General features: G+C 44.0%; 1 protein-coding gene and 1 non-coding gene across 4 annotated transcripts in view; both read left to right on the top strand.

Annotated features, from left to right (window-relative positions):
- LOC129708178 (UPF0450 protein C17orf58 homolog) overlaps window positions 1–17,011 on the top strand; it is a 38,356-nt gene extending 21,345 nt beyond the window's left edge. For 2 of the 3 annotated variants that reach the window (XM_055653787.1, XM_055653788.1), the window contains exons 3-6: window positions 9,852–10,472; window positions 11,718–11,795; window positions 15,630–15,821; window positions 16,657–17,011. In XM_055653787.1, coding sequence (XP_055509762.1) covers window positions 9,852–10,472; window positions 11,718–11,795; window positions 15,630–15,821; window positions 16,657–16,871 — 1,106 coding nt within the window. In that variant the 3' untranslated portion in view covers window positions 16,872–17,011. Of the gene's footprint in view, window positions 1–6,783; window positions 6,928–9,851; window positions 10,473–11,717; window positions 11,796–15,629; window positions 15,822–16,656 lie in introns of those variants that run through there. The other variant, XM_055653790.1, reaches the window with a different exon arrangement.
- Window positions 5,921–5,993, top strand: trnar-ccg (transfer RNA arginine (anticodon CCG)). Its single transcript has one exon. It is a non-coding gene; the product is annotated as a tRNA-Arg (tRNA).
- Window positions 17,012–25,060: the final 8,049 nt, after the last annotated feature.

Here is a 25,060-nt window from a genome sequence, read left to right as displayed (position 1 = left end):
ATCTCCAAGTTTGCGGATGACACTAAGCTGGGGGGCAGTGTTAGCTGTGAGGAGGATGCTAGGAGACTGCAGGGTGACTTGGATAGGCTGGGTGAGTGGGCAAATGTTTGGCAGATGCAGTATAATGTGGATAAATGTGAGGTTATCCATTTTGGTGGCAAAAACAGGAAAGCAGACTATTATCTAAATGGTGGCCGATTGGGAGAGGGGGAGATGCAGCGAGACCTGGGTGTCATGGTACACCAGTCATTGAAGGTAGGCATGCAGGTGCAGCAGGCAGTAAAGAAAGTGAATGGTATGTTAGCTTTCATTGCAAAAGGATTTGAGTATAGGAGCAGAGAGGTTCTACTGCAGTTGTACAGGGTCTTGGTGAGACCACACCTGGAGTATTGCGTACAGTTTTGGTCTCCAAGTCTGAGGAAGGACATTATTGCCATGGAGGGAGTGCAGAGACGGTTCACAAGACTGAATCCTGTGATGTTAGGACTGTCTTATGAAGAAATACTGGATAGACTTGGTTTATACTCTCTAGAATTTAGAAGATTGAGAGGGGATCTTATAGAAACTTACAAAGGGGTTGGACAGGCTAGATGCAGGAAGATTGTTCCCTATGTTAGGGAAGTCCAGGACAAGGGGTCACAGCTTAAGGATAAAGGGGAAATCCTTTAAAACCGAGATGAGAAGAACTTTTTTCACGCAGAGAGTGGTGAATCTCTGGAACTCTCTGCCACAGAGGGTAGTTGAGGCCAGTTCATTGGCTATATTTAAGAGGGAGTTAGATGTGGCCCTTGTGGCTAAGGGGATCAGGGGGTATGGAGAGAGGCAGGTACGGGATACTGAGTTGGATGATCAGCCATGATCATATTGAATGGCGGTGGAGGCTCGAAGGGCCGAATGGCCTACTCCTGCACCTAATTTCTATGTTTCTATGTTTGTTTTATTTAGTTAGTCTTAGTTTACGTTTAGATTTCGCTTTACAATACACAATGTGTGCAGTAAACATAGAAACAGAAAATAGGTGCAGGAGTAGGCCATTCGGCCCTTCGAGCCTGCACCACCATTCAATATAATCATGGCTGATCATCCAACTCAGTATCCTGTACCTGCCTTCTCTCCATACCCCCTGATCCCTTTAGCCACAAGGGCCACATCAAACTCCCTCCTAAATATAGCCAATGAACTGGCCTCAACTATATCCTGTGGCAGAGAGTTCCAGAGATTCACCAGTAGTAGGCCATTCGGCCCTTCGAGCCACAACTGCCATTTACTGTGATCATGGCTGATCATCTGCAATCAGTACCCCGTTCCTGCCTTCTCCCCATATCCCCTGACATATCTTTAAGAGCTCTATCTAACACTCTCTTGAAAGCAACCAGAGAATTGGCCTCCACTGGCTTCTGAGGCAATTTCCACAGATTCACAACCCTCTGTGTGAAAAAATATTTCCTCATCTCCATTCTAAATGGCTTACTACTTATTCTTAGTTAGTTAGTTTAGTTTATTGTATTGTGTTACATGTTATATGTTGTTGTATTATACTACATTATATAATACTATATTATATTGTGCTATATTATTAATTTGTATGATATTTTAAAATATTGTGCTACATTTTATTAATTATATTTTACCATATTATCATTTCTTTATTTATTATGTTATGCGTTTGACAGTACTGGGCCTGTCATTGCTGGAGTGTACAAAGAAGGAGGGGAGACCCCATTGAAACGTAGGTCCACTTTCAAAGAATAGTGAAAGACTTGGATAATGTGAATATAGAGAGTAGGAAAGAACTGCAGATGCTGCTTTATACCAAAGGTAGACACAAAATGCTGGAGTAACTCAGCGGGACAGGCAGCATCTCTGGAGCGAAGGAATGGGTGACGTTTCGGGTCAAGACCCTTCTTCAGATGTGTATGTGGAGAGGATGTTTCCACTAGTGGGAGAGTCTAGGACTAGCGGTCAGGGCCTCAGAAAAGGACTGGACAAGCTAGATGCGGGAAAAATGTTCCCAATGTTGGGCGAGTCCAGAACCAGGATACATAGTCTTAGAATAAAGGGGAGGCCATTTAAGACTGAGGTGAGAAAAAACGTTTTCACTCAGAGAGTTGTGAATTTATGGAATTCCCTGCCACAGAGGGCAGTGGAGGTCAAATCACTAGATGGATTTAAGAGAGAGTTAGATAGAGCTCTAGAGGCTAGTGGAATCAAGGGATATGGGGAGAAGGCAGGCACGGGTTATTGATTGGGGATGATCAGTCATTATCACAATGAATGGCAGTGCTGGCTCGAAGGGCCGAATGCCCTTCTCCTGCACCTGTTTTCTATGTTTCTAATTAAAGGACTTCTTTTAGGAAGGCGATGAGGAGGAATTTCTTTAGACGGAGGGCGGTAAATCTCTGGAATTCTTTGCCACAGAAGGCTGTGGAGGCCAAGTCAGTGGATATATTTAAGGCAGAGATTGATTCTTAATTAGTACAGATGTCAGAGGTTATGAAGGGTAGAAGGCATGAGAATGGGGTCAGGAGGGAGAGATAGATCAGACATGATTGAATGGCGTGGACTTGATGGGCTGAATGGCCTAATTCTGCTCCTATCACATGACCATTTGATTATATTATATTATAATCATGTGTACCAACATACATTGAAAAGCTTTAGTTTGTGTGTAGAAAGGAACTGCAGATGCTGGTAGACACACAGTGCTGGAGTAACTCAGCAGGTCAGGCAGCATCTCTGGAGAGAAAGGATGGGCGATGTTGCGGGTTGGGACCCTTCTTCAGACTATGCTTTGCAGTCAAACTTGTAACTTGCAACTCAGCGGATATGCACTGAATTCTTCAATTTTAGGTCACTAACCTATAAATAATCCTCCCCCCCTTCTTTCTGTCCTCTACCACACCTAGATGCACACCCATTTCTCCCTTTCTTCTTCCCCCTCGCCCCTCATTTCACCTATATTGCTCCCTCTGGCCTCTTCTCACCTTATCTCACTACCTTTTATCACAACTATCTTCACTCTCTGCAAAACCACCCACTTTTGTATCATCAGCACACTTGCTAATCTTGTCATGTGTGTTCTCATCCAAATCATTGATGTAGATAACAAACTGTAACGGGCCCAGCATCGAACTGTGAGGCACACCACTAGTCATAGGCCTCCAGTCCGAGAAGCAACCTTCCACCATTATCCTATGCTTTCATCTGTGAATCCAATTTTCTATCCATCGAGCTATATCTCCTTGGATCCCATGCAACCTAATCTTCCAGAGCAGCCTACCATGCGGAACCTTGTAGAATGCTTTACCAAAGTTCATATCTACATCTACAGCTCTGCCCTCATTGATCTTTTTGGTCACATCTTAAAAAAACTCAATCAGATTTGTGAGTCACGGCCTCGCACGTCCAAAACGATGCTGACTATCCCTAATCAGCTCTTGTCCATCCAAATGCCGGTATATCCTACCCCTCAGAATACTCTCTAGTAACTTTCTGACTACCGATGTTAAGCTCACTGGCCTATAGTTCCCAGCATTTTCCAGCAATTAGGAATGAAGACTTTCAAGCTCCTGAATCTTCTCCCAGAAGGCGGGAGAGAGAAAAGGGAATGACCAGGGTACAAGTCCTTGACAATACTTCCAGTCTTCCCTATGTAATGCACCATGAAGGTGGATTTGATGGAAGGAAATAATGTGATGGACTGAGCTGTGTCATCACTCTCTGCATGTTCAGGTGATCAAGAGCTGAGTACTTGCCACATCAGACTGAGATGCATCCTTAAAGAATACTTCCATAATTTCACAACCAGATCAGGAACTCCATCCGAGCAAGCTGTTTTCCAGGAGTTGACTCTTACGAAAGCAAATCTGACTTCTGCCACCGAGATGAATGAGACAGAGTCAGTGGGGGATGAGAGTCGCGCTCAGATGGAACTTTGTTTTACTCTTCACAACGAGCGTAAAAGGCATTGAGCTCACCCGGTAGAGATGGGTCATTGCCAGAGATCATTGCAAGATCTGGAATTAAAGTAACATTCATGTGAATCTTTTCTACATCTTCTCTAGCTTAATAACAACCTTTAACTCGTGTGGCGAGCAGAACTGTGCACCTCAGAGGGCGGTGGAGGCAGATTCTCTGGATGCTTTCAAGAGAGAGCTAGATAGGGCTCTTAAAAACAGTGGAGTCAGGGAATATGGGGAGAAGGCAGGAACGGGGTACTGATTGGGGATGATCAGCCATGATCACATTGAATGGCGGTGCTGGCTCAAAGGGCCGAATGGCCTACTCCTGCACCTATTGCCTATTGTCTATTGTCTATTTCAAGTGCTGCTTCACCGAGTTTTTTTTTATAACAGCTGAGGATAATAGATATTAAAGGGCATAAAGCGTGGGAGGGGAAATGGAGAGATAATCAGTTAATGGAACGGTTTAAAAGACTTGAGAATACTCTTCCTCGCTCTGTTCCTCGTAGGGTAGCTGTACTTTCTGCCCTGTAAACCATGCCAGAACCTATGTATGTTCTTTCTAGTACAGGTATATATGTTTGTGCATCTTGCAATGAAAGAAGGGTCTCGACCGGAGACACCTATTCCCTTCAAAGGTACTGTCTGACCTGCCGAGTTCCTCTGGTACTTTGTGTTTTGTTTGAGTAGACATGTCTTGCTCCAATTAAGTAGGAAGCTGGTAAGATTGCAGTTGTAGTATTGTGTTCCAGTCTGATTTCTCAATCAGGTGTGCTGAATTAATTTCTGAAATGGCGTGTTTGCCTTGTAGGTGAGAATAGCCAGGCTGGATTTATATTCAGAATTAGACATAATGAGTGATGATCTAATTGAAACAAAACATACAAACATCTTACTAAGCTTGAAAGGAATTGATGAAAAGTCTCGACCAGAAGCGTCACCCATTCCTTCTCTCCAGAGATGCTGCCTGTCCTGCTGAGTTACACCAGCATTTAGTGTCTATCTGATGTTTCCCTGGTTGGGTTGCTAGAACCAGGGGTCAAAATAAGGGTCAGCCATTAGGTACAGGGATGAGAATATTTTTTTGCACTCAGAGAGTAGTGAATCATTAGAGTCGTCTACCCAAGAGAGCAGTAAAGTTTCAGATGCTCAGTGTAAACAAGAGCAACATTGATGGATGTTTACACTGCACTTGGATTTCAGTAAAATATGTCTTGTTCCAATTATATGGGGGCTCTGTCGAGAATGCAGCTGGAAAAGCAAATCAAGGTGCATAGTACCATGGTAAAAGATCAGCAGTGATCTTATCTAATAATGGCTCAGGCTCAAGAGGCCTATTCCTGATTTCATGTATTATGTTCTTATACAGTGTGCATGTGGCCCGATGACTATATAATCCACTTCAAGAGCTAATGTCAAGCGTGTTTAATTGCCAAACGTACCGACAACTGAACAATAAAATCCTTAAAAGGACACAAAGTGCTGAAGTAACTCAGCAGGTCAGGCACTCTCTAAAGAAAATGGATAGATAACCTTTCGTATGGAGGGGACCCTTACATGCAGCAGTATAACAAAGGGTCTGAAGTAGGGTCTCGACTCTCGACCCGAAACGCCACCCATTCCTTCTCTCCGGAGATGCTGCCTGTCTCGCTGAGTTACTTCAGCATTTCGTGTTTATCTTCGGTGTAAACCAGCATTTTCAGTTCCTTCCTACACAGTAGAACAAATATATTTGCTCATAATACATACCTATATATGTCTACGCACACCGTCGTCTGCACATGCTCTGTTAAAATTATATCAACAGGAGCCAATATAAATTATTCGCACAATATTATTATTTATCCTTCTTCCGCGTTCAATGGGTATAATTTTGTAACTCCCAAGTAGAATAGTAACAATGTATTTTCGCGCCGCCACGTGTAAATGTCACACTGCTACCATCTAGTTCCTGTGGTGACCCAGTGGCCTAATGGATAAGGCATCAGCCTCCGGAGCTGGGGATTGTGGGTTCGAGTCCCATCTGGGTCGCACCGTTGCACCTTTTTGTGCCGCTCGCCCACTTTGACAGTCCAGTTGTTTGTCCCAGTTTGTGGCTCTCCTGTGCTGGGCTAGCGGAGAATCTGCCGTCTCCCGGCTCCAGAAATAAGTGCCGCCTTAACGAGGGTACCGTCTGTTCAGACGGTGTGTTTTAGTGGCGACTCAAGTCAACTGGCAGCAGAGGGCGATACTGAGAACTGATCAGGCGTTTTAACAAAGCGAAATAGTCATTGATATTAGCATTCACATAATAGGAATCACGGAAGCTGTTCTTAACATGACATCAGTATTTCTTCACATGCTATAATCATAAAATTGAGTAGGAAACCGATTCAAACTTTCATTAATTTACAATTGAAACATCATATAGTTGTGACTGATGATAACAGAACAGTTTGATGCATCTATTAACCAAAATTGAGTTGATTATAATTTTCTGGACTGGCATTGAATTGAGAAAATGAAACGGAATAAATGTGTAACAGTGTCGAACAATTATTGGTGCAGAAATAGTGCAATGCCGCTGTTTTCTAAAGCTGTGTGCGTACTGAACCTAGCGCAACTTCTGAAACCTTTTCTTAATATTAATAACATTCTCCAGCCTTTATGAAAAGATGTGGAAACGAAAAGTTCTGCATTCGTATTCCTGACACTTTATTTTTAAATTCCTACTGATTTCTAATTATAAATTATTCGCATATTGCCTCCGAAGATTATTTATGAAGTGGAAAATAATGACATCTGATCCTGGTGAGAGTTTGGCCCGGGTTGTGGCGTTGTCCCTGATTAGCATAGCGCAGGAAGAGTATAAAACGAGGGGACTCCACTCTCCACCTCCGCAGAGTCTACATCATGCACGGACTGTTACTAATCCAGATCTTCTCGATCGCGGTATTTTTTAAATTTATCAATGCAAAAAATAAAGGTGAGTGGAAATTTTGTTTGCATCCAACTCCACGCTAAACACGCGTATGGCATTTCAAAAAAGCTCTTCTGTATTTGAAAATGTGTAAAGATTTTAAGAATTTACATTAAAATGTTTCAGAATTTATTTTCTTTGTAGCGAATTGGGGCAAGATAGTTGCATAATTTCGAAACAGTCTGTGGAGTTTTTTTGTGCAATTTGGACGAGTGTTACAGGTTAAAGGGAAAGTCTGAAGAAGGCTTTCGGCCCGAAATGTTGCCTATTTCCTTCGCTCCATAGATGCTGCCGCACCCGCTGAGTTTCTCCAGCACTTTTGTCTACAAAGGAAAAATAAACTTTCTTTCTTTTAAACTGGTAAGCAAGGAAGAACAACTTGGGAATATTAGGAGTATGGTACTGCAAACTAAATAAACGTGTGATGTTTCAAAATGTGTTATGGGGTGTTTATGTCTACCGAAGTACAGTGAAAAGCTTTGTTTTGCATGCTATCCAAACAGATCATATATATGTAAATACAATCAAGTCAAACTATAGTACAGCGGGTGGAGCAAAGGAGTTGAATATGACACATTGGGTGGATTTATAAACACCCCGGTTATGTTGGGGATGACTGATAATTGGAACACGTTCTAACTAGATGCTCGAAGCGTTACAACAGTGGGAATTTGGCGAATGCGATGCTCAAACAAGCGGGTTTATGAAAGTCTCAAGGTTCAAGAATTATCGGCACCGTTGATCTCAATACAACTAGACTGGTTATGTGGTTTAGGATGAGCTAGAAACAACAGGGGTCCTCTCCCCGGATTGTTATCCATTGTGCTGCAGGGGGTTTATTTTTGAGAATACATCAAATCAAACAGAAGTGACAAATGATGCTTTGATAGAAATTTGGTGAGGACTGAGCCCGCAATGCGGCTGCCCAGCGCGACTCTGCTTTGAAGAAGTGGTAATCGTTATTTGCGTGATGGTGTTAGTAAACTAGTTTAAAATAATCCTGTCAAATCGAGATAAAACCCCACGGGGGGAAATTGAACTTAAATTTGAAAGAAAAATGAAGTCCGGGAACTCTAGAAACAGTCTGAAGAAGTGGTACCGACCCGAAACGTCACCTATCCTGTTTGTCCAGAGATGCTGCCTGGCCCACTGTGTTACTTTGTGTCCAACCCGGCAACTCTAGTGCTGTTGCAAAACTATTTCAGTGAAGTCTTGGTCAAGAGAAAATGCGACTGTAAAGATGTTTTAAAGAAGATTGGAGATGTTCACATTTCCCACATTAAATGTTATTTCCACTGACCAGATAATTAGTATTATGCAGCATACTGGTGATTAATGGTAAAAAAAACCCCAACAACTTTTAAACAAAAATGCGGTAATTTACGATCAGAATAGCAAATGTAAAGGTTATTCCCAAGAGGGAATTGATTAATTACCTGGAAAGAAAAACAAAATAGCAGATAAATGGAGGAGAGATGGGACCGGGAGTGGGAGACACATGGAGCTGCAGATGCTGAAATCTTGCGTGGAACACAAAGTGCTGGAGTAAGTAACTCAGCGGGTCAGGCGAGGAAAGGAATAGGTGACATTTCGGGTCGGTCTGATGAAACAGCCTGGACACTGTCGCTGCTGTTGGACACATCGCTCAGATAATTTAAGGGGTGCGGAGAATCGCACCACATCTCACAAGACATCCTGAAACCGAGATGGAGGGTTTAGAGTCAAGAGTGTTTGATTGTCATATGTACCGACAACGGATATTAAAATTGTTACTTGCATCAGCATAGCTGGCCTGTAAACACAGTACTCACGGATAATATATAAACAGAAATTGAACAAATTAGTAACCGCAACAGTACACAATACACATAAATCCCTTAGTTCAACCAAAGACAGTCCAGGTAAGTCGACAGCTCTGAAATGTCACCTACCCATGTTCTCCAGAGATGTTGCCTGACCCACTGGATTACTCCAGCACGTTGTGTTAGGACAGCAGGTGGGAACTGTGTTGAAAGAGTGAGTCGGCTCAGAGAAGGGGTTGGGGGACGTGGACTTTGAGCGCGCTGGGTATGGAGATTCTCACAGAGAGTGGTGAATCTGTGGAATTATCTGCCTCAGAGGGCGGAGTAGGCAGGTTCTCTGGATGCTTTCAAGAGAGTGCTAGATAGGGCTCTTAAAAATAGCGGAGTCGGGGGATATGGGGAGAAGGCGGGAACGGGGTACTGATTGGGGATTATCAGCCATGATCACATTGAATGGTGGTGCTGGCTCGAAGGGCCGAATAGTTTACTCCTGCACCTATTGTCTATTGAGATGGATGGTTTGGGGATGGAGCTAGAGGGGGTGGGATGCGGCGGCGTTGGTCTGACTCTAGCCACAGACTATTGTGAATAACAGTTTTTTGTTTAAATCTCTCTCTTTTCTTCAGTAAAGACAGTAAATCAACCGTCCAACAACAAAATAATTTAGTAAAAATAATAGACACAAAAGTGCTGGAATAACTAATAACAGCAGCATCTGTGGAGAACATGGACAGGTGACGTTTCAGGCCGGGACCCTTCTTCAGACTGATTGTAGGGGGTGGAGTGGGGGAGAGAGCTGGATGAGAGGAGGGGCAGGACAAAGTCTGGCAGGGAATAAGTGAACAAAGGCGGGGAAAGGGGGGGGAGGTCACAAGTGCATAAGTGATTGCAGAAGAATTAGGCCATCCGGCCCATCAAGTTTACTCCGCCATTCATTCATGGCTGATCTATCTCTTCCTCTCAGCCCCATTCTCATGCCTTCTCTCCGTAACCCCTGACACCCGCACTAATCAAGAATCTATCTCTCTGCCTTCAAAATATCCATTAACAGCCTTCTGTGGAGTTGATAGGCAGATGGTTGTAGATGTTGGGTGGAAGTTTCTCAACCTCTGTCTTTTCTTTGTGTAGGTCTCACTCCACACTTGGGGAAGTTGACCGATGGCAGATCTGCCTCTACTCTGCTCCCCTGGACCCTCGACGATCCGGCCAAGCTGGTGAAGTTGCAGCACAAGAACCGCAGCCCACCCGAGCCCCACCCGCCCGCCACTGGCGCGTTGGCCGGGAGGGAGGGGGTTTATTATTACCCGGCCAAGGTGAACGGTGCAAGGTCCCGGGACCCCCTCACGCCGCTGCGGCTCCTGGAAGCTCGGATGGGGAACTCGGAGAGGCAGAAGGTAACGGAGGGATGGTCGCCCAGCGACCTGCGAGGACTTCTATCGTTCTATGAAGACAAGTCCAAGCTGAACAGGTCTCCCGCCTTCCACAGCCTTCTGGCCAAGACTATGCACTCGGGCTCCTCAATATATCCTCCCGACAACCATGAGCTCCAGCTTCAACTCAGCGACGCACATCGTGCAGCAAGGCGGGGCGAGGGGGTTCCCAGCTCGGGTCTGGACCCCGAGGAGAACCGGCCGAGTAAATCCACCCGTCACAGGGCGAGCGACACGTTAATTAATGGCATCAACTCACCATCGGAGACCAGCCGTCGCATCATGAGCTTGCTCTATCACTTCAACATCCTCAGGGAGGGTAACTCAATACCATGAATATCCTTCCTCTCGGGTACTCGCGGGGTGGCGCAGCCGGTAGAGTCACAGCCTCACAGCACCAGAGACCCGGGTTCGATCCTGACCACGGGTGCTGTCAGTCTGAACTGTCAACTGAACGACTCCCTGTCGCTGCGCGGAGTTTCCTCCGGGTGCGATCCAATTGATTGGTTTGTAGGTTAATGGGTGTAATTTTAGATAGGTGATGTTAGTAAAGTTCTCTCCGGATGTATGCTGTCTGTTGCCGTTGAGTTACTCCAGCAACTCCAGCATTTTGTAAAGTCTATCGTCCCTCCACATAAAGATCAGATGGGTTGAGGAATTGGTGGAGGATTTGGACTTGGTTGTTTTTTTCAGTAGCAGCTCCACAACCCACTAACCTGTTCTATCCCCCCCCCCCCCCCCCCCCCCCCCCCCCCACCTTCGATGATAAAGTAGCATGGTGGGGGTGGGGGGGGGGGGGGGGGTGGGGGTGGGGGTGGGGGTGGGAACAACTTGGAATGTGGGCGCTGGTTTCTGACGACCATTTGTTCCTTCTGCCCCCTGGTGTTGTGGGAACTGTGGTCGCCCCCGGCACCAACTGGGGAGGATGATGATCGGGGCGGAGCTGGGAACAGCAGGCGGAGGCAGAACAGTCGAGGGGAGTCTTGTGTAGGAAATAACTGCGGGTTTACACCGAAGGTTTATACAAAATGCTGGAGTGTAACACGGCGGGACAGAGGCAGCATCTCTGAAGTGAAGGAATGGGTGAATGGGTCTCGACCTGAAACGTCACCCATTCCTTCTCGCCAGAGATGCTGCCTGGCCCGCTGAGTTTTTACACTCCAGCATTTTGTGTCTATCTTCGACGGGAGTTTTCTCTGCTTGGATTCCGCTCCGGGAACACCTTGCTTATAGACAGACGGGTTCCCTGCTTTTCTGATCTCCTATTGCCTGACTTTTAACAGGGCAGCATACATCTGCCTACGTTCTGGTTGGTGATGGGTCAGAATGAATTAAATAATTTCACACGGCCTTTAAATTAGCGAGCGCCCGTCAGGTGTCGCGTCCCATTGCTGCTTCGTTTTACACTCTGTCCAGTCACTACTGGTTAGTTAACATTTGTCCTCCTCACCGATGCAAGGAACAGAACATTTTGTTTAACAATCTGCTTTTATGATTTCATATAAAACTTGCTCAGAATGTATCCTGGTCGCCAGCTGTGAACTAAACTGATTATTTCTCGCAGATCACAACAAACAGTTGTGTTCAGTTGAATGCAGGAAGGAAAAGAATGAGAGAGAGTTCTACTGCAACAGTGATTTTGGTAAGAGGACATTGACATTTCCATTGATTTTTGATAATGCCTTTTAATTTCAATATCAATTTTAATTTCAGACATATCAATTTCAGACTAATCAAATGGCTGATCAGATTCCCCAGCGATCTGATGGTTTTCTGAAATGAGTGCCCCATATATCAGATGAGATCTTTATATTCCATGAAACAGTTTTGATTATGACACTTTTCTTACAGGCTGGAATAAACTCAACATTCTATCACTTCATGTGAAAACGTAACTTCCAGTGTCTTTACCCCTGCTTATATTTTCTTGCAGACACGAGGAACTGCAAATGCTGGTTTACCAAGCAAGACATACAGTGCCAGAGTAACTGAGCAGTTGTGGCAGCATCTCTGGAGAACATGGATAGGCAATGTTTCGGAACAGTCTTCAGTGTGAAGAGTCCCGACCCGAAACATCACCTATCCATGTTCTCTAGAGATGCTGTCTGACCTGCTGAGTTACTCCAGCACTTTATGTGCTATTTTCTTGTGTGTTCCCGCGTGATATTCTTTTTAATCCACAATTAACAAATAACTAGTCCCATTTACATCAGACATGTTGAAGGAACAGTTAAACCTGGCACAGTGACATGTCCCTCAGCTTTGGCCTCAGAATGAACTGTTGATCCTTCTTTTGTGCTTTTGTGTCCTGGAAAGGATCAGATGATCCAGTCAGACAAAAATGCTGGAGAAACTCAGCGGGTGAGGCAGCATCTATGGAGCGAAGGAAATAAGCAGCGTTTCAGGCCGAAAGCCTTCTTCAGACCCTGAAGAAGGGTTTCGGCCCAAAACGTTGCCTATTTCCTTCACTCCATAGATGCTACTTCATCCGTTGAGTTTCTCCAGCATTTTTGTCTACCCTTGATTTTCCAGCATCTACAGTTCTTTCTTAAACAGATGATCCAGTCACTTTGCTATGTTTCAAATGACGACTGCTGGTCTCTTGAGATCTCTGTGGCTACCTCATTCTACAGCTGTATTAAGATGGGTGTAAGTTAACTAGTGAAGAATCAAGTCAAGAGTGTTTAATTGTCATATGTACCAAACAATGGAAATTCTTACTTGCAGCAGCATAACAGGTCTGTAAACTCTGGTTACCAGGTTCCAGAATGCAGAATACAGGTAGTCCTTGCCAAAGATCATAGAGCTCTATGATCTTTGGTCCTTGCTTTCTCCCTCTTTCCTCTCCCCTTCCCAGCTTTCCCACAGCCCACTGTCTCCGCCTCTTCCTTTCTTCTTCCCGCCCCCACCACCTCCAAATCAGTCTGAAGAAGGGTCTCAATGCTGGAGAACCCGCTGAGTTTCTCCAGCATTTTTATATACCTTTCATTTTTCCAGCATCTGCAGTTCCTTCTTAAACAAAGCTTCTAGACTGCTGTAGGTTCTGGCATCATTCCAGTTGATTGGGAGAGGGTGCGACCCTACTATGAAAGAGAGAGGACAGAAGGTAACTACTGACCTGTTAACTTGATATCAGTGTCATAGAGTCATACAGCGTGGAAACAGGCTCTTCAGCCCAACTTGCCCACACCAACCAACATATCCCAACCACAGTAATCCCACCTGCCTTTGTTTGGCTCTACTGTGGTAGAGAAAGACTGGGAGACTCCCCAACTAGATCAAGAGTCCGTAGGTAAAAAAAAGAGCCTACAGCATTCTGGAAAATAGTAACCAGCTTATAAGTGTGTGCCGCAAGTAAGAATTTCATAGTTCCATGGCCAGTTCATATGACAGCTAAACACTCTTGACTCGACTCTTCCCTAGTTAAATTACACCCATTGCTACAAGGATAAGGTGTGTTCAGTCATTAATCAGACATCACATTTGAGAAATGGTTGAGGGATTATGAATTTATGAGCTACTCACAGACCGTGTGGATTTGTGGAGTTTATAGGTTTATTTTCAAACTAGGCATTCACTTGATGTAGACTTTGTGGCTGCTTAGAGAATGCTTAGTTCATTGCCACATTAAGATGATTTATCTTTTATAGAGTGCCTTTCATATCCTCAGTAAGCAAGCGCAAAGCTCACTGTAACCAGTGCAAATCTTTTGGAAATTTTGTCATGATTGTTGTAAACATGCCTGCCAGATACATGTGGTAAGCTTCCAAAAATTACATTTGTTTCCATTTAGATTGTGGAATAAACATTATCAGAACCATTGTGGATAACTCCCCAATGGAATCTACTACCAATGGTCTATCATTGGCAGACTCCGTCTTTGGAATTCCATCCCAACAGCCCTCTCCCCGTCATTGACTAAACCTTTAGTCATCCGTCCCAATACCTCCCAAAATGATATCTGTTATTTCGTTATAACGGCTCTCGTTGAGTTAATTGAGAGCCCCAATTGTAGCAATATGAATATTTGAGTACACCCCAAGATGATGAATGGACAGCGTTCAAGTTAATTACTTTACAAAGACAACACTGAATATATAGAACCCTTCTCCTGTCCCACTTTTTCCAACACCCACCATCAAGCCACCAAAGTTTACAAAGTTTTTTTTGGTGAGGAAATTGATTAAGGTCACAATAATGCATGAAAGATGTGAGACACTGTGAGTGCTTGGTTTAGTACATAGACTGAAGGGGCAAATACATAATTTGTGTTTAGGAGTTCCTTCCGAAGCACATGCTCCAAAGAGAGGAATCAATAGACAATAGGTGCAGGAGTAGGCCATTCGGCCCTTCGAGCCAGCACCGCCATTCAATGTTATCATGCCTGACCATTCCCAATCAGTTCCTGCCTTCTCCCCATATCCCCTGACCCCGCTATTTTGATAACCCCCATCTAGCTCTCTCTTGAAAGCATCCAGAGAACCTGCCTCCATTGCCATCCGAGGCAGTGAATTCCACACTCAGAACCCTCTGTGAGAAAAATTGTTTCCTCGTCTCCGTTCTAAATGGCTTACTCCTTATTCTTAAACTGTGGCCCCTGGTTCTGGACTCCCCCAACATCGGGAACATGTTTCCTGCCTCTAGCGTGTCCAAACCCGTAACAATCTTATATGTTTCAATGAGATGCCCTCTCATCCTTCTAAACAGAAGAGTGTACAAGCCCAGTGGCTCCATTCTCTCAGCATTTGACAGTCCCGCCATCCCGGTAATTAACCTTGTAAACCTACGCTGCACTCCCTCAATAGCAAGAATGTCCTTCCTCAAATTAGGGGACCAAAACTGCACACAATACTCCAGGTGTGGTCTCACTAGGGCTCTGTACAACTGCAGAAGGACCTCTTTGCTCCTATATTCGATTCCTCTTGTTATAAAGGCCAACATGCCATTCGCTTTCTTCACTGCCTGCTGTACCTGCATGCTTACTTTCATAGATGAACAAGGACCCCCAGATCCCGTTGTACTTCCCCTTTTCCAAACTTGACTGAGAATTAGACTGAAGAAGAGTCCCAACCCGAAATGTTGCGTGTATGTTCTCCAGAGACGCTGCCTGATCTGCAGAGTTACTTCAGTGGTTTTTTTGCAAACCAGCGTGTGCAGTTCCTTGTATCTCATGGATAACGATCCATTTGCATGGGTTCACATCCTGGGGTAAATGTGGCTTTGTACGTTTCCTGTATTTTCATCCTAATGTTGCATCTTCTCTGGCTGCACAAGATGACATTGAACTCTCTTGGTGGGAAAAACCATGGTTTATTTTCTTTTTCAAATAATAACATTTTCTAGTGGAATTTCAGCTTCAGCCATCCCTGCTGGACTTTGAAAGGAAATATGCTGCTGTGATTTCCTGTTACTGGATCGGAGGACTGAAAAGGAAATGGTGCAATACATTTACTGTCATTTAAATGTCTTTCAACAGCAATCAATGGCATTGTCCATGATATAGCAACCCTCGACAAAGGGCTACAAATGGTGACATTACTGGTGGACAGTGATGGATTCTACCGCATGGGTCGTCTGTATGTCACACCTGATGGATTCTTCTTCAAAGTACACATTCTTGTGATTGATACATTCAACTGTAGAAGACTTTGTCCAGACTTGAAATTTGGTGAGTTAGGTTCTTCTGCATAATTTTAACACACATAGAGCAGGGGTCTGGGGGGCGGGGGGCTGTTTTGTGCCCCATCATTCAGCTCTCTGCCCCCCAGTTCAATGCCACATGTATGAGAGTTTCTATGTTGTAAACAGAATTGCTATATGAAACTAATTTAGGCTGTCAATAGACAATAGGTGCAGGAGTAGGCCATTTGGCCCTTCAAGGCAGCACCGCCATTCAATGTGATCATGGCTGATCATCCCCAATCAGTACCCTGTTCCTACCTTCTCCCCATATCCCCTGACCGCTATTTTTAAGAGCCCTATCTACCTCTCTCTTGAAAGCATCCAGAGAACCTGCCTCCACCGCCCTCTGTGGCAGAGAATTCCACAGACTCACCACTCTCTGTGAGAAAAAGTGTTTCCTTGTCTCTGTTCTAAATGGCTTACTCCTTATTCTTAAACTGTGGCCCCTGGTTCTGGACTCCCCCAACATCGGGAACACGTTTCCTGCCTCTAGCGCGTCCAAGCCCTTAACAATCGTATACGTTTCAATGAGATCTCCTCTCATTCTTCTAAACTCCAGAATGTACAAGCCCAGTTGCTCCATTCTCTGTCTCTCTCTATTTCAGCAATAACCATCAAGCAAGATCTTTCCCTAATTTGCTATTGATTGGCAATGTCATTAGACTTGGTCCCACAGTTTCCCATGCATGTTCTGTCTTTCAGATAAGGCATGGTGGATCCGCTGATGGGAGAGAGAAGACCAAGGGGACTACGGGGAGGGGACGAGAAAAATCTGGGCAAGATTCCAATATTTTGTTCATGTTTTTTCTGTATCAATTCAGGTGGTAGATACATCATGATGGGTTTGATATATCACAGAAGATACCCACTGCCCATGTGGGTGCAAGAACGTGCCTCTGGGAGACTCAAGCCTGGAGATGGTCTGGTGAAGAGCAGCAGCTACGTGAGAAGATTTAACAAAAAGAGGGACCATAAAGTCCAACTACTGCGTGACGGGCACTGTGGATCCAGCTTCCTTGGATCTCAGCAGAAATAAAATTGGTCAGCGTGTTTCCAGCATCTGTAATCATATCCAAGTGCTGTTTGGAGTTGTTCATTGTAATTATGAAGGTTGTAGCTCAACATTTTGGAGGTGTATTATATATTTATAGTTTTGGATTCTGTCTCCGCTTATTTTTCCAACTTGGACGTAAAGGTGGAGGTGACCCCTAGCTGTCAGGCAGCAAATAGGGCAAGTATCAGCCCTACTTACAAGTATCAGTGTCCACTTTCCTTGCTGCTCATGCTAGTCGCCCAGAAGCCAGGCTTGCCCTGGGGTGACACCGGGACTCAATCATTTGGGGACACACACCATGCGGGCACACACATCGGCATGAAGATGAGGCACCAATTGTTCATTTCCTCAGTGCTTTCAGGGGAACAAATAGTACTCAACAACCTTTAAGTACCAAACAATCTGTTGAGGGGGGAAAAATGCACAAAGCACTGGAGTAAAAAAAATGCACAAAATGCAGGAATCTTGTTCGGACTGACCCAAAACATCACCTGTCTATATTCTCCAAAGAGTTTCAGAGCCCCGGCCATAAGGGGTAAATTCGACCCGCCCTTTTCTGAGGGACTTCCCGTCGGGGAGGGGGGTTGTCCGGATAAAAGAAGGGGCCGGACTATCAGTTGCCGGAAAATCGGTGGTGGACTTGTATTAATTTAAGAAGGGCGCTGGATGGCGAGTATCAGCCCTGGCAAGACCACTGTAAATAGTCTGCAAATCTGACACCACGCACCGCTTCAGCTCCTGGCTGCCCTTTGATATCGTGGTTTAAAAGGAGAAAACGTTGGCAGTGGCAGAAGATATGCAAAGTGACGTCTGTGAGAAGCCGAGGACTATTGCTAATCCCTTGAGAAGCGCTGCTTTTAGAGGATCAAAACGAATGGGGACAGAAGCAGCGGCGTAGTTTATCTAAAAGCCGAGGTTTCAGGGTCCTGGTGCAGATCGTGATTGCAACCATTCCCCCCGCGTTTCTCGGGGGGCAGTCGGGCAAACATCCCCCAGCCATACGGAAGGGGCAACACAGGAAGTTGGCGGCACCCACCCAACACAGAGCTTCAATTTCATCTCAATAACAATAGACACAAGAGACTGCAGGCGCTGCAATCTTGAGCAAGAGAATGCAGTTTGTCTGAAATCAAATCGCTTTTATTTTCATTTCAGCGCACTCCAGGAAAGCAAAGGGATGTTTACAATGTTTCAGCTCCTGCCCCGGCCGCGGTTGCAACCCCCACGCTGTTACTTCCCGTCACCATTCCCCCCGCTGCGTTCCTCGCAACTGCCGCCGGGGTTAGGCTGGCACTGGGCCAAGGAATGTCTTCGCTCTCCGGCTGGGGAAGGCTCGGCCCCAGCAAGATAGCAGCTATTCCGAGTTCCTGCTGGTGATGTTCACATCAGCACAGGCATTTAGAACAAGCGCGTATTGGGAGTTGCTGTTGAGAAATTAGTGTGGGTGGATACTCAAGTTGCTTAAATATTCACATTTAGAGTCTTACAGCGTGGAAACAGGCCCTTCAGACCAACTTGCCCACACCGACCGTCTACTCTACACTAGTCCCACCTGCCTGCATTCGGCCCATATCCCTCTAAACCTGTCCTATCCATGTACCTGTCTAAATGTTTCTTAAACGTTGCGATAGCCCCTGCCTCAATTACCTCCTCTGGCAGTGGCAGCTCTCCCAATACGCCCACCATCAGGCAACTGAATCACCCCAACACAACCAGCGAGCCGTGCTGAACTACTATCTACATCCTTGGTGATCCTCAGACTATGCTTGGCTTTACCTTGCACTGCACGTTATTCCCTTATCATGTATCCATACATGGTAAATGGTTCGATTGTAATCATGTATCGTCTTTCTGCTGACTGGACATAGAAAATAGGTGCATGAGTGGGCCATTTGGCCTTTCGTGCCAGCACCTCCATCCAATAAGATCATGGCTGATCATCCAGAATCAGTACCTCATTCCTGCTTTCTCCCCATATCCCGTGATTCCGCCAGCACCCAACAAAAGCTTTTCACTGTACCTGTGACAATAACTTACACCAAACCTATTAAAGCTTTCTCTCCTCATCTTAAACCTATGTCTTCAGGTTCTTGATTCCCCTACACTGGGCAAGAGACTCTGTGTCTACCCAATCTATTCTCCTGAAGATATTTAAATCTGACACAATCTGCAAAGCCTTAATGCAAATGACAGCATGGTTATTTGTTGTCACTTAATTCCCCAATGTGAATACCATTCTACTAGATTTCACTGGATCTGTTAAAAACACCTTTAAACACACTGTCTGCAACTATCGCCAACTTTACAGCCTACACCCTGCAAATGGTTACTTTTTTCTCCCCAGGGAGCTGGCTGTTCATACCACGAAAGATTCATCGTACCCACAGATTGAATACGACTATTGATTTTTACAGGTGTCAGGGGTTATGGGGTGAAGGTAGGAGTATGGGATTGAGAGGGAAATATAATTTGGCCATGATTAAATGGCAGAGTAGACCTGATGGGCCAAATGGCCTCATTCTGCTCCTATAACATCCATCTTCAGGGAAGAATTACTAATGGAGAGAAACTGCATTTTTCCTTCCTCCAATGTTTAAACAGATTCCGTTCACTGAGTGAACAGTTTCATACAAGATGTATAGGCAGCCATACTTCCAGTTTATTCAGGATATCCATAAAGACCACGATACATAAATAGCTTACATAAAGGAAGTGCATTTAGGCCAAGTTTTTCTACTTTACGCTGGTATAAATTCTAGTTACCCACAATACTTCCTATTCTTTGATCCCCAAAAAGAAAATCAATTTAATTTCTGACATGCTAACCCTTAATACAATTGACCAACCACTTTATTCTTCAAATTGTTGGATTTAGTTAGAGATACAGTGTGGAAACAGGCCCTTCGGCCCACCGAGTCCGTGCTGAACAGCGATCACCCCGTCCACTAGCGCTATCCTATACACTAGGGACAATTTACAGAAGCCAATTAACCAAAAAACTTGCATGTCTTTGGAATGTGGAAGGAAACGGCAGCACCCAGAGAAAAAATATGCGGTCACAGAGACAACGTACAAACTCCGTACAGGCAGCATCCGCCGTCAGGATTGAACCCAAGTCTCTGGTGCTGGAAGTATCTCCCCCCCCCCCCCCACCCCCCCATTTCAACAAACCTACTCAAAAATTGAGCGCTATCAGGTCTCAAAGTTCAAATGCTATCATGGAATCTAACAATTACAGGTTGCTTTTTCACGGGAAGAGTAGCCAGAAAAAAGTGCTAAAAAATACTAGAGGGCATTACTTTAAGGTGAGGGAAGGAAATGTGCAAGGCACTTTTTCTTTTAAAGACAGATGGCGATGAGTGCCTGGAACACACTGTCGAACGTGATGGTGGAGGCATACACCATAGTGATGTTTAAGGTATTTTTAGATAGGCTTATGGAATGTACAGAATAGAGGGATATGTATTATGCGCGGGCAGGGACGAGTTGGTGTTGGGATCATGTTCACTTCACATATTATGGTCCAAAGGGCCTGTGCTGTACTGTTCTGTTCTATGATCCACCAGTAGAAGAGTGTGGTTCTCATTTTGGCCCCATCAGTTCACATCAGAGCCCATAGGACGAGACTGGAAGCAAATCATGTTTGATCTGCAGGAATTTTTAGGAGCAAGACAATCAGAACAATTATTGCCAGGAGACAGCTCTGTAAGGGTAAAAGGTATGATTCTTTAGTGAGAGCCCAGCACAGGATCAACATGGCTGAATCTAATAGAATCGTCACCAGTAGAAGCACCAGGTGGAGAACTGGCACGGGGATGCCAAAGACAACTATTCAGCATTTGCTGATGTGCCGGTTGAGATCAGATAATCCTGTACACACGTGCCAAAAACTGAAGTTGAAACTTCAATTGAAATGCCAGGCAGTAAACCTACCCACTGAGAGGCACCTGCAAACCAACTTGTTTGATTGTTCACATCCCAAACAATAGAAGCAGTCTGTGAAAGACTCTAGCAACACGCATTAATGACCCTCATTTTCTTTGGCCATTATATGGTGGAATTGGACAATGCTAAGAATACGAGACAATAATCCTGGGAACAGCATGGTTATATCCACGAAGTAGCTGGGCCAAAGGTTAATAAAATATTTGGATAAGAATAGTGAACCAAAAGGGCAGAACATATGTTTGCAGTGCGATGAGAATGCTGAATCTCGTGTGATGCATACAAGATGTATTCAGGAACAAAAAAAATGCGTAAATGGAACTAATATTTTGACGATTAAACTAGAAAGAGTGTTCCTATGGCACAGATAAAAGCAGCACGAAGGAAAAACTACCGACTTTGTAAACATTTTATAAGGTGGTCAAATAAATATACTTTTCACTGAAGAAGGGTTTCGGCCCGAAACGTTGCCTATTTCTTTTGCTCCATAGATGCTGCCGCAGCCGCTGAGTTTCTCCAGTACTTTTGTCTACCTTCGATTTTCCAGCATCTGCAGTTCCTTCTTAAACAATATACTTTTCACCTTTGTTTTGGCCTGGCTACATCCAGAGGATGCATTAATACAAAATGTATCTTTTCAAAAGTCATCTGCTTGCCTACGTCCAACTTCCCAAGCCAGATATTCCAGGTGGAAGGTTGACTTTACTTTGTTTCTTTAACTTAAGTGGATCAGTAACCCAATTACTTTCATGTTGTTTTTTTAAATATAATTTGTTAAGTAACTGGAAGCCTGATTTCTCTTTGAATATCTTTTGCTTAATGGCACCAATGCCGCGACAGGATGGTTTAGTTAGATTCTTAATCATCAGAGGGAAGAATTTGGTATCATGTTCCTTTAAATGCGCAGTTAATGACCCTTACTGTCACATTTAACCTCTGGGTGGATAAAAAGCTTGAGGTTAAGACCCCCATTTCCTCCATCACTATTAAAGTGATTTAAAACATTTGAGCACATTACAATCCCACCTTATGGGATTCCATCTTTCAATCTCGTCAGGATCAAAGAAAATGATACCCGATATCTGTTTGGGACCAGTACTACACATTGAATGATAACAGTTTCACACTATTCATTGTGATCCTTGTACATAGTCTGTTAATAATAATAGGAACCCATATATTAAAACAGCTTTTAAGTTAGTCTCTGTAAAACACACATTTAGTCGGCTGTTAATCTATTCAAACTTGAATAACATCCCCTATTCTCACAACCCCACCAAGATCATACAAATGGCCTTTTTGTTTGGGGGGAAAGCCATGGTCATAATTCAAACATATGTTTGCAGACTGATAACTACACACTTGTAGGCTCTCAAGTTTACATGTCCCTCCTGGGTAAATAATCCTACATCGTTCAATCCCTTACAGTTCCAACTTGTATTTTTCAGGATTACTTTTAAAATAATTTCTGAGTGGCAAACACTTCTGGATCACTTTCCTGTTGTATGATGACTGGAATTGTTCCCCCCAGCCTTTTACAAACACATTAACACTTCATGAAATGTACTCCCATATGTACAAGATGATTTGGGCAGGTAGGCACAAAATGCTGGAGTAACTCAGCGGGCGAGGCAGCATCTATGGAGAGAAGGAATGGGCGACGTTTCGGGTCGAGACCCTTCTTCAGACTGATGATTTGGGCAAATCTCTTCACCCACAGCATTGCTGGTTCAGGATACTCACTCGCTAAACCCACTCGTGCTACATTCTAGGGCTGAGGAGTAATTTAATTTATTTTTCCCACATTATTTTTACCTTTCCTTATCTCATTGAATAATTATGAGTAGACAAAACAGACTCATCAGGGACGATGACAGATTTGGGGGAGATAATGGAAATGTGAACCAGTAAGATGTAGAAATATCAGGATCAGTCAGGAATAATTGATTACCACAGAATTTATTTATTTTCAGGATTGTCTTTTTCCCTCCCTGCAAAATAGTTACTAACAGGGAGGAGGGAATAGATGGGTCAGCCTTGGAGTACTCATTCAATATAGTGACCATATAACTGTGCAAAATGTGTAGGAAGGAACTGCAGATGCTGGTTCACCCCAAAGATGGACCCAAAAAGCTGGAGAAACTGGATTTCTTCAAAGTCAATGGTTCTAGACCAGCAACCAGAACCAAAACACTTCTTCCTTATTTAACTTTATCAACTCAAATCAGCAAAGAGAGATATAACAGTCTGCATTCGTAAATCTCAGATTACTACCAGTTTGCAGACCAATATTTGGGCATTATTTATATATTTTATATGTACACATTTGGGGACATTGTGGAAAATATACTGCTTGAACCACAAGGTACTACTGCAACTGTGAGAAATCTTGTATCTTGTAAGTGGGAAAAAAACTGTTAAGTGAATTCCGGGCGGCACTGTGCTGCTGCCTCACAGCGCTAGAGACTCAGATTCCATCCTGATCCCGGATACTGTCGGTGTGGAGTTTGCACGTTCTCCCTGTGACCGCGTGGGTTTCCTCGCTCATCCCAAAGATGTGTGGGTAAGTTAATTGGCCTCGGTAATAATTGCCCCAAGTGTGCAGGGTATGGATGAGAAAGTGGGATAACATGGAACGGGTGATCCATGGTCAGCGTGGACTCAGTGGGCCAAAGGGCATTTCTAAATTAAACTCGGTGTTGACGGCTTTAACCTACCAAGTTGGAAGTTGAGGTACCGTTCCTCAAACTTACATTGGGCTGCATCGGAAAAGTGTGGGAAGTGAAATAGAATGGAGAATTGAAGAGTCAGGTAACTGGAGGGTTAAGGTCACCCTTGTGCACAGAACAGAGGTCCCAATTTACAGATGACTTCTAATGTAGAGGAGACTTTTAAGTGGGTCAGGGGATTTATTTCAAAAGGTATAAAATTTCCAGCATTATTACATCGAGTCAAAAATAATATGTAGGATAAAGAAAGTAGTAAATTTCGATTGCGATATTGCAAGATTGTCACGACTTATAATAGGCAGCTCATGCTTACAACTATGTAGGGTGTCCCTGGAATCTGGCACCTACAGTAGTCAGGGCTTTCTTTAATTCAAATAATCAAAACAAATTCCTTTAAAATAATAAACTGTGTTCTTGGTTCAAAAGGCTGCTCTTTGTTGGCAGATGGAAGGAGAGCAACAATACATCGCTCACAGTGAATTGAAACTTACCACACTCCACAAGCCTGAAGCAAAGGACACTGACTGGTGTTGTCTCCCGAGAGAGGCCAGGTAACTGAAGACCAATTCTGGGCACGCACACCAAAATGTGTGCTTGTCTGCAAAGCAACAAAAACATCTTTCAAGGCTAAATCTTCTCCTTTGGACAAAAGCCCATCATATCGTTATCACGGGGGAACAAAGCATGCATTTTGAGTACTCTGCTGTCCAGCTATTAATGCAGTTCCATCGGCTCTTTATTCAAATTGCATCTTCGGTGAAGCACAGCACAGACAGTTCAGAGAACATTTCCAACCAATATCACCTGCAAACATCTTGATTAATTTTGCTTTCAGTCTCCCTTCTTTGGATCACCGAGGTTGCTTGTAAAACTGCTCCGATTCAGTTAAATTTAGCCTCGCTGTTAATTTGCTCTGCATTACAGCTGATGGTGGAATTTGAAGAAATATTTTGACGACCATCTGAGCTCATATTTTTCTAGAAATAAGAATTTCATAAACAAGCATGCAGATAGAAAGGGGGATCCCGGTGGGAGGCAAAGAAGGTACGAGTACTTTTTGTAACTTTGTAGGCACCTTTGTGATGACTCTTTTGTGTACTTTGTATACAAAAACAAAGATTTTCACTGCACCCAACTAGGTACAAGTGACAATAAAGTTTCATAATCATTATCATGTAGAACAGCAAATTCTCCTGACAAGTTTTTATTTATTTATAAAAACAGTCTAATTCTTGTGCTTGAGGAAATAAAAATTCTCTTAAGTCACATCAGAAATAGCGAGGGAAATAATGTTCTTACCATTCTGAAACTGAGCACTTAAACCGAGCAATTGATCTCAAATTTTCAATGAGATAATTTCTTCCGGGACCAGAATCAGGACAAACAAACGAACGTCCGTTTTTATAAAATCGAATTGCCATGTATAAAAACTAATTAATGGCAAAAAAAATCTTCAGGTATGTTTCCTTCCAACATGAGAAAAAGATGACACCAAGG

Source organism: Leucoraja erinacea, chromosome 23, assembly GCF_028641065.1.
Source record: "Leucoraja erinacea ecotype New England chromosome 23, Leri_hhj_1, whole genome shotgun sequence".
Taxonomy (NCBI): Eukaryota; Metazoa; Chordata; class Chondrichthyes; order Rajiformes; family Rajidae; genus Leucoraja; species Leucoraja erinaceus.
This window is presented reverse-complemented; position numbering and strand designations above follow the sequence as displayed.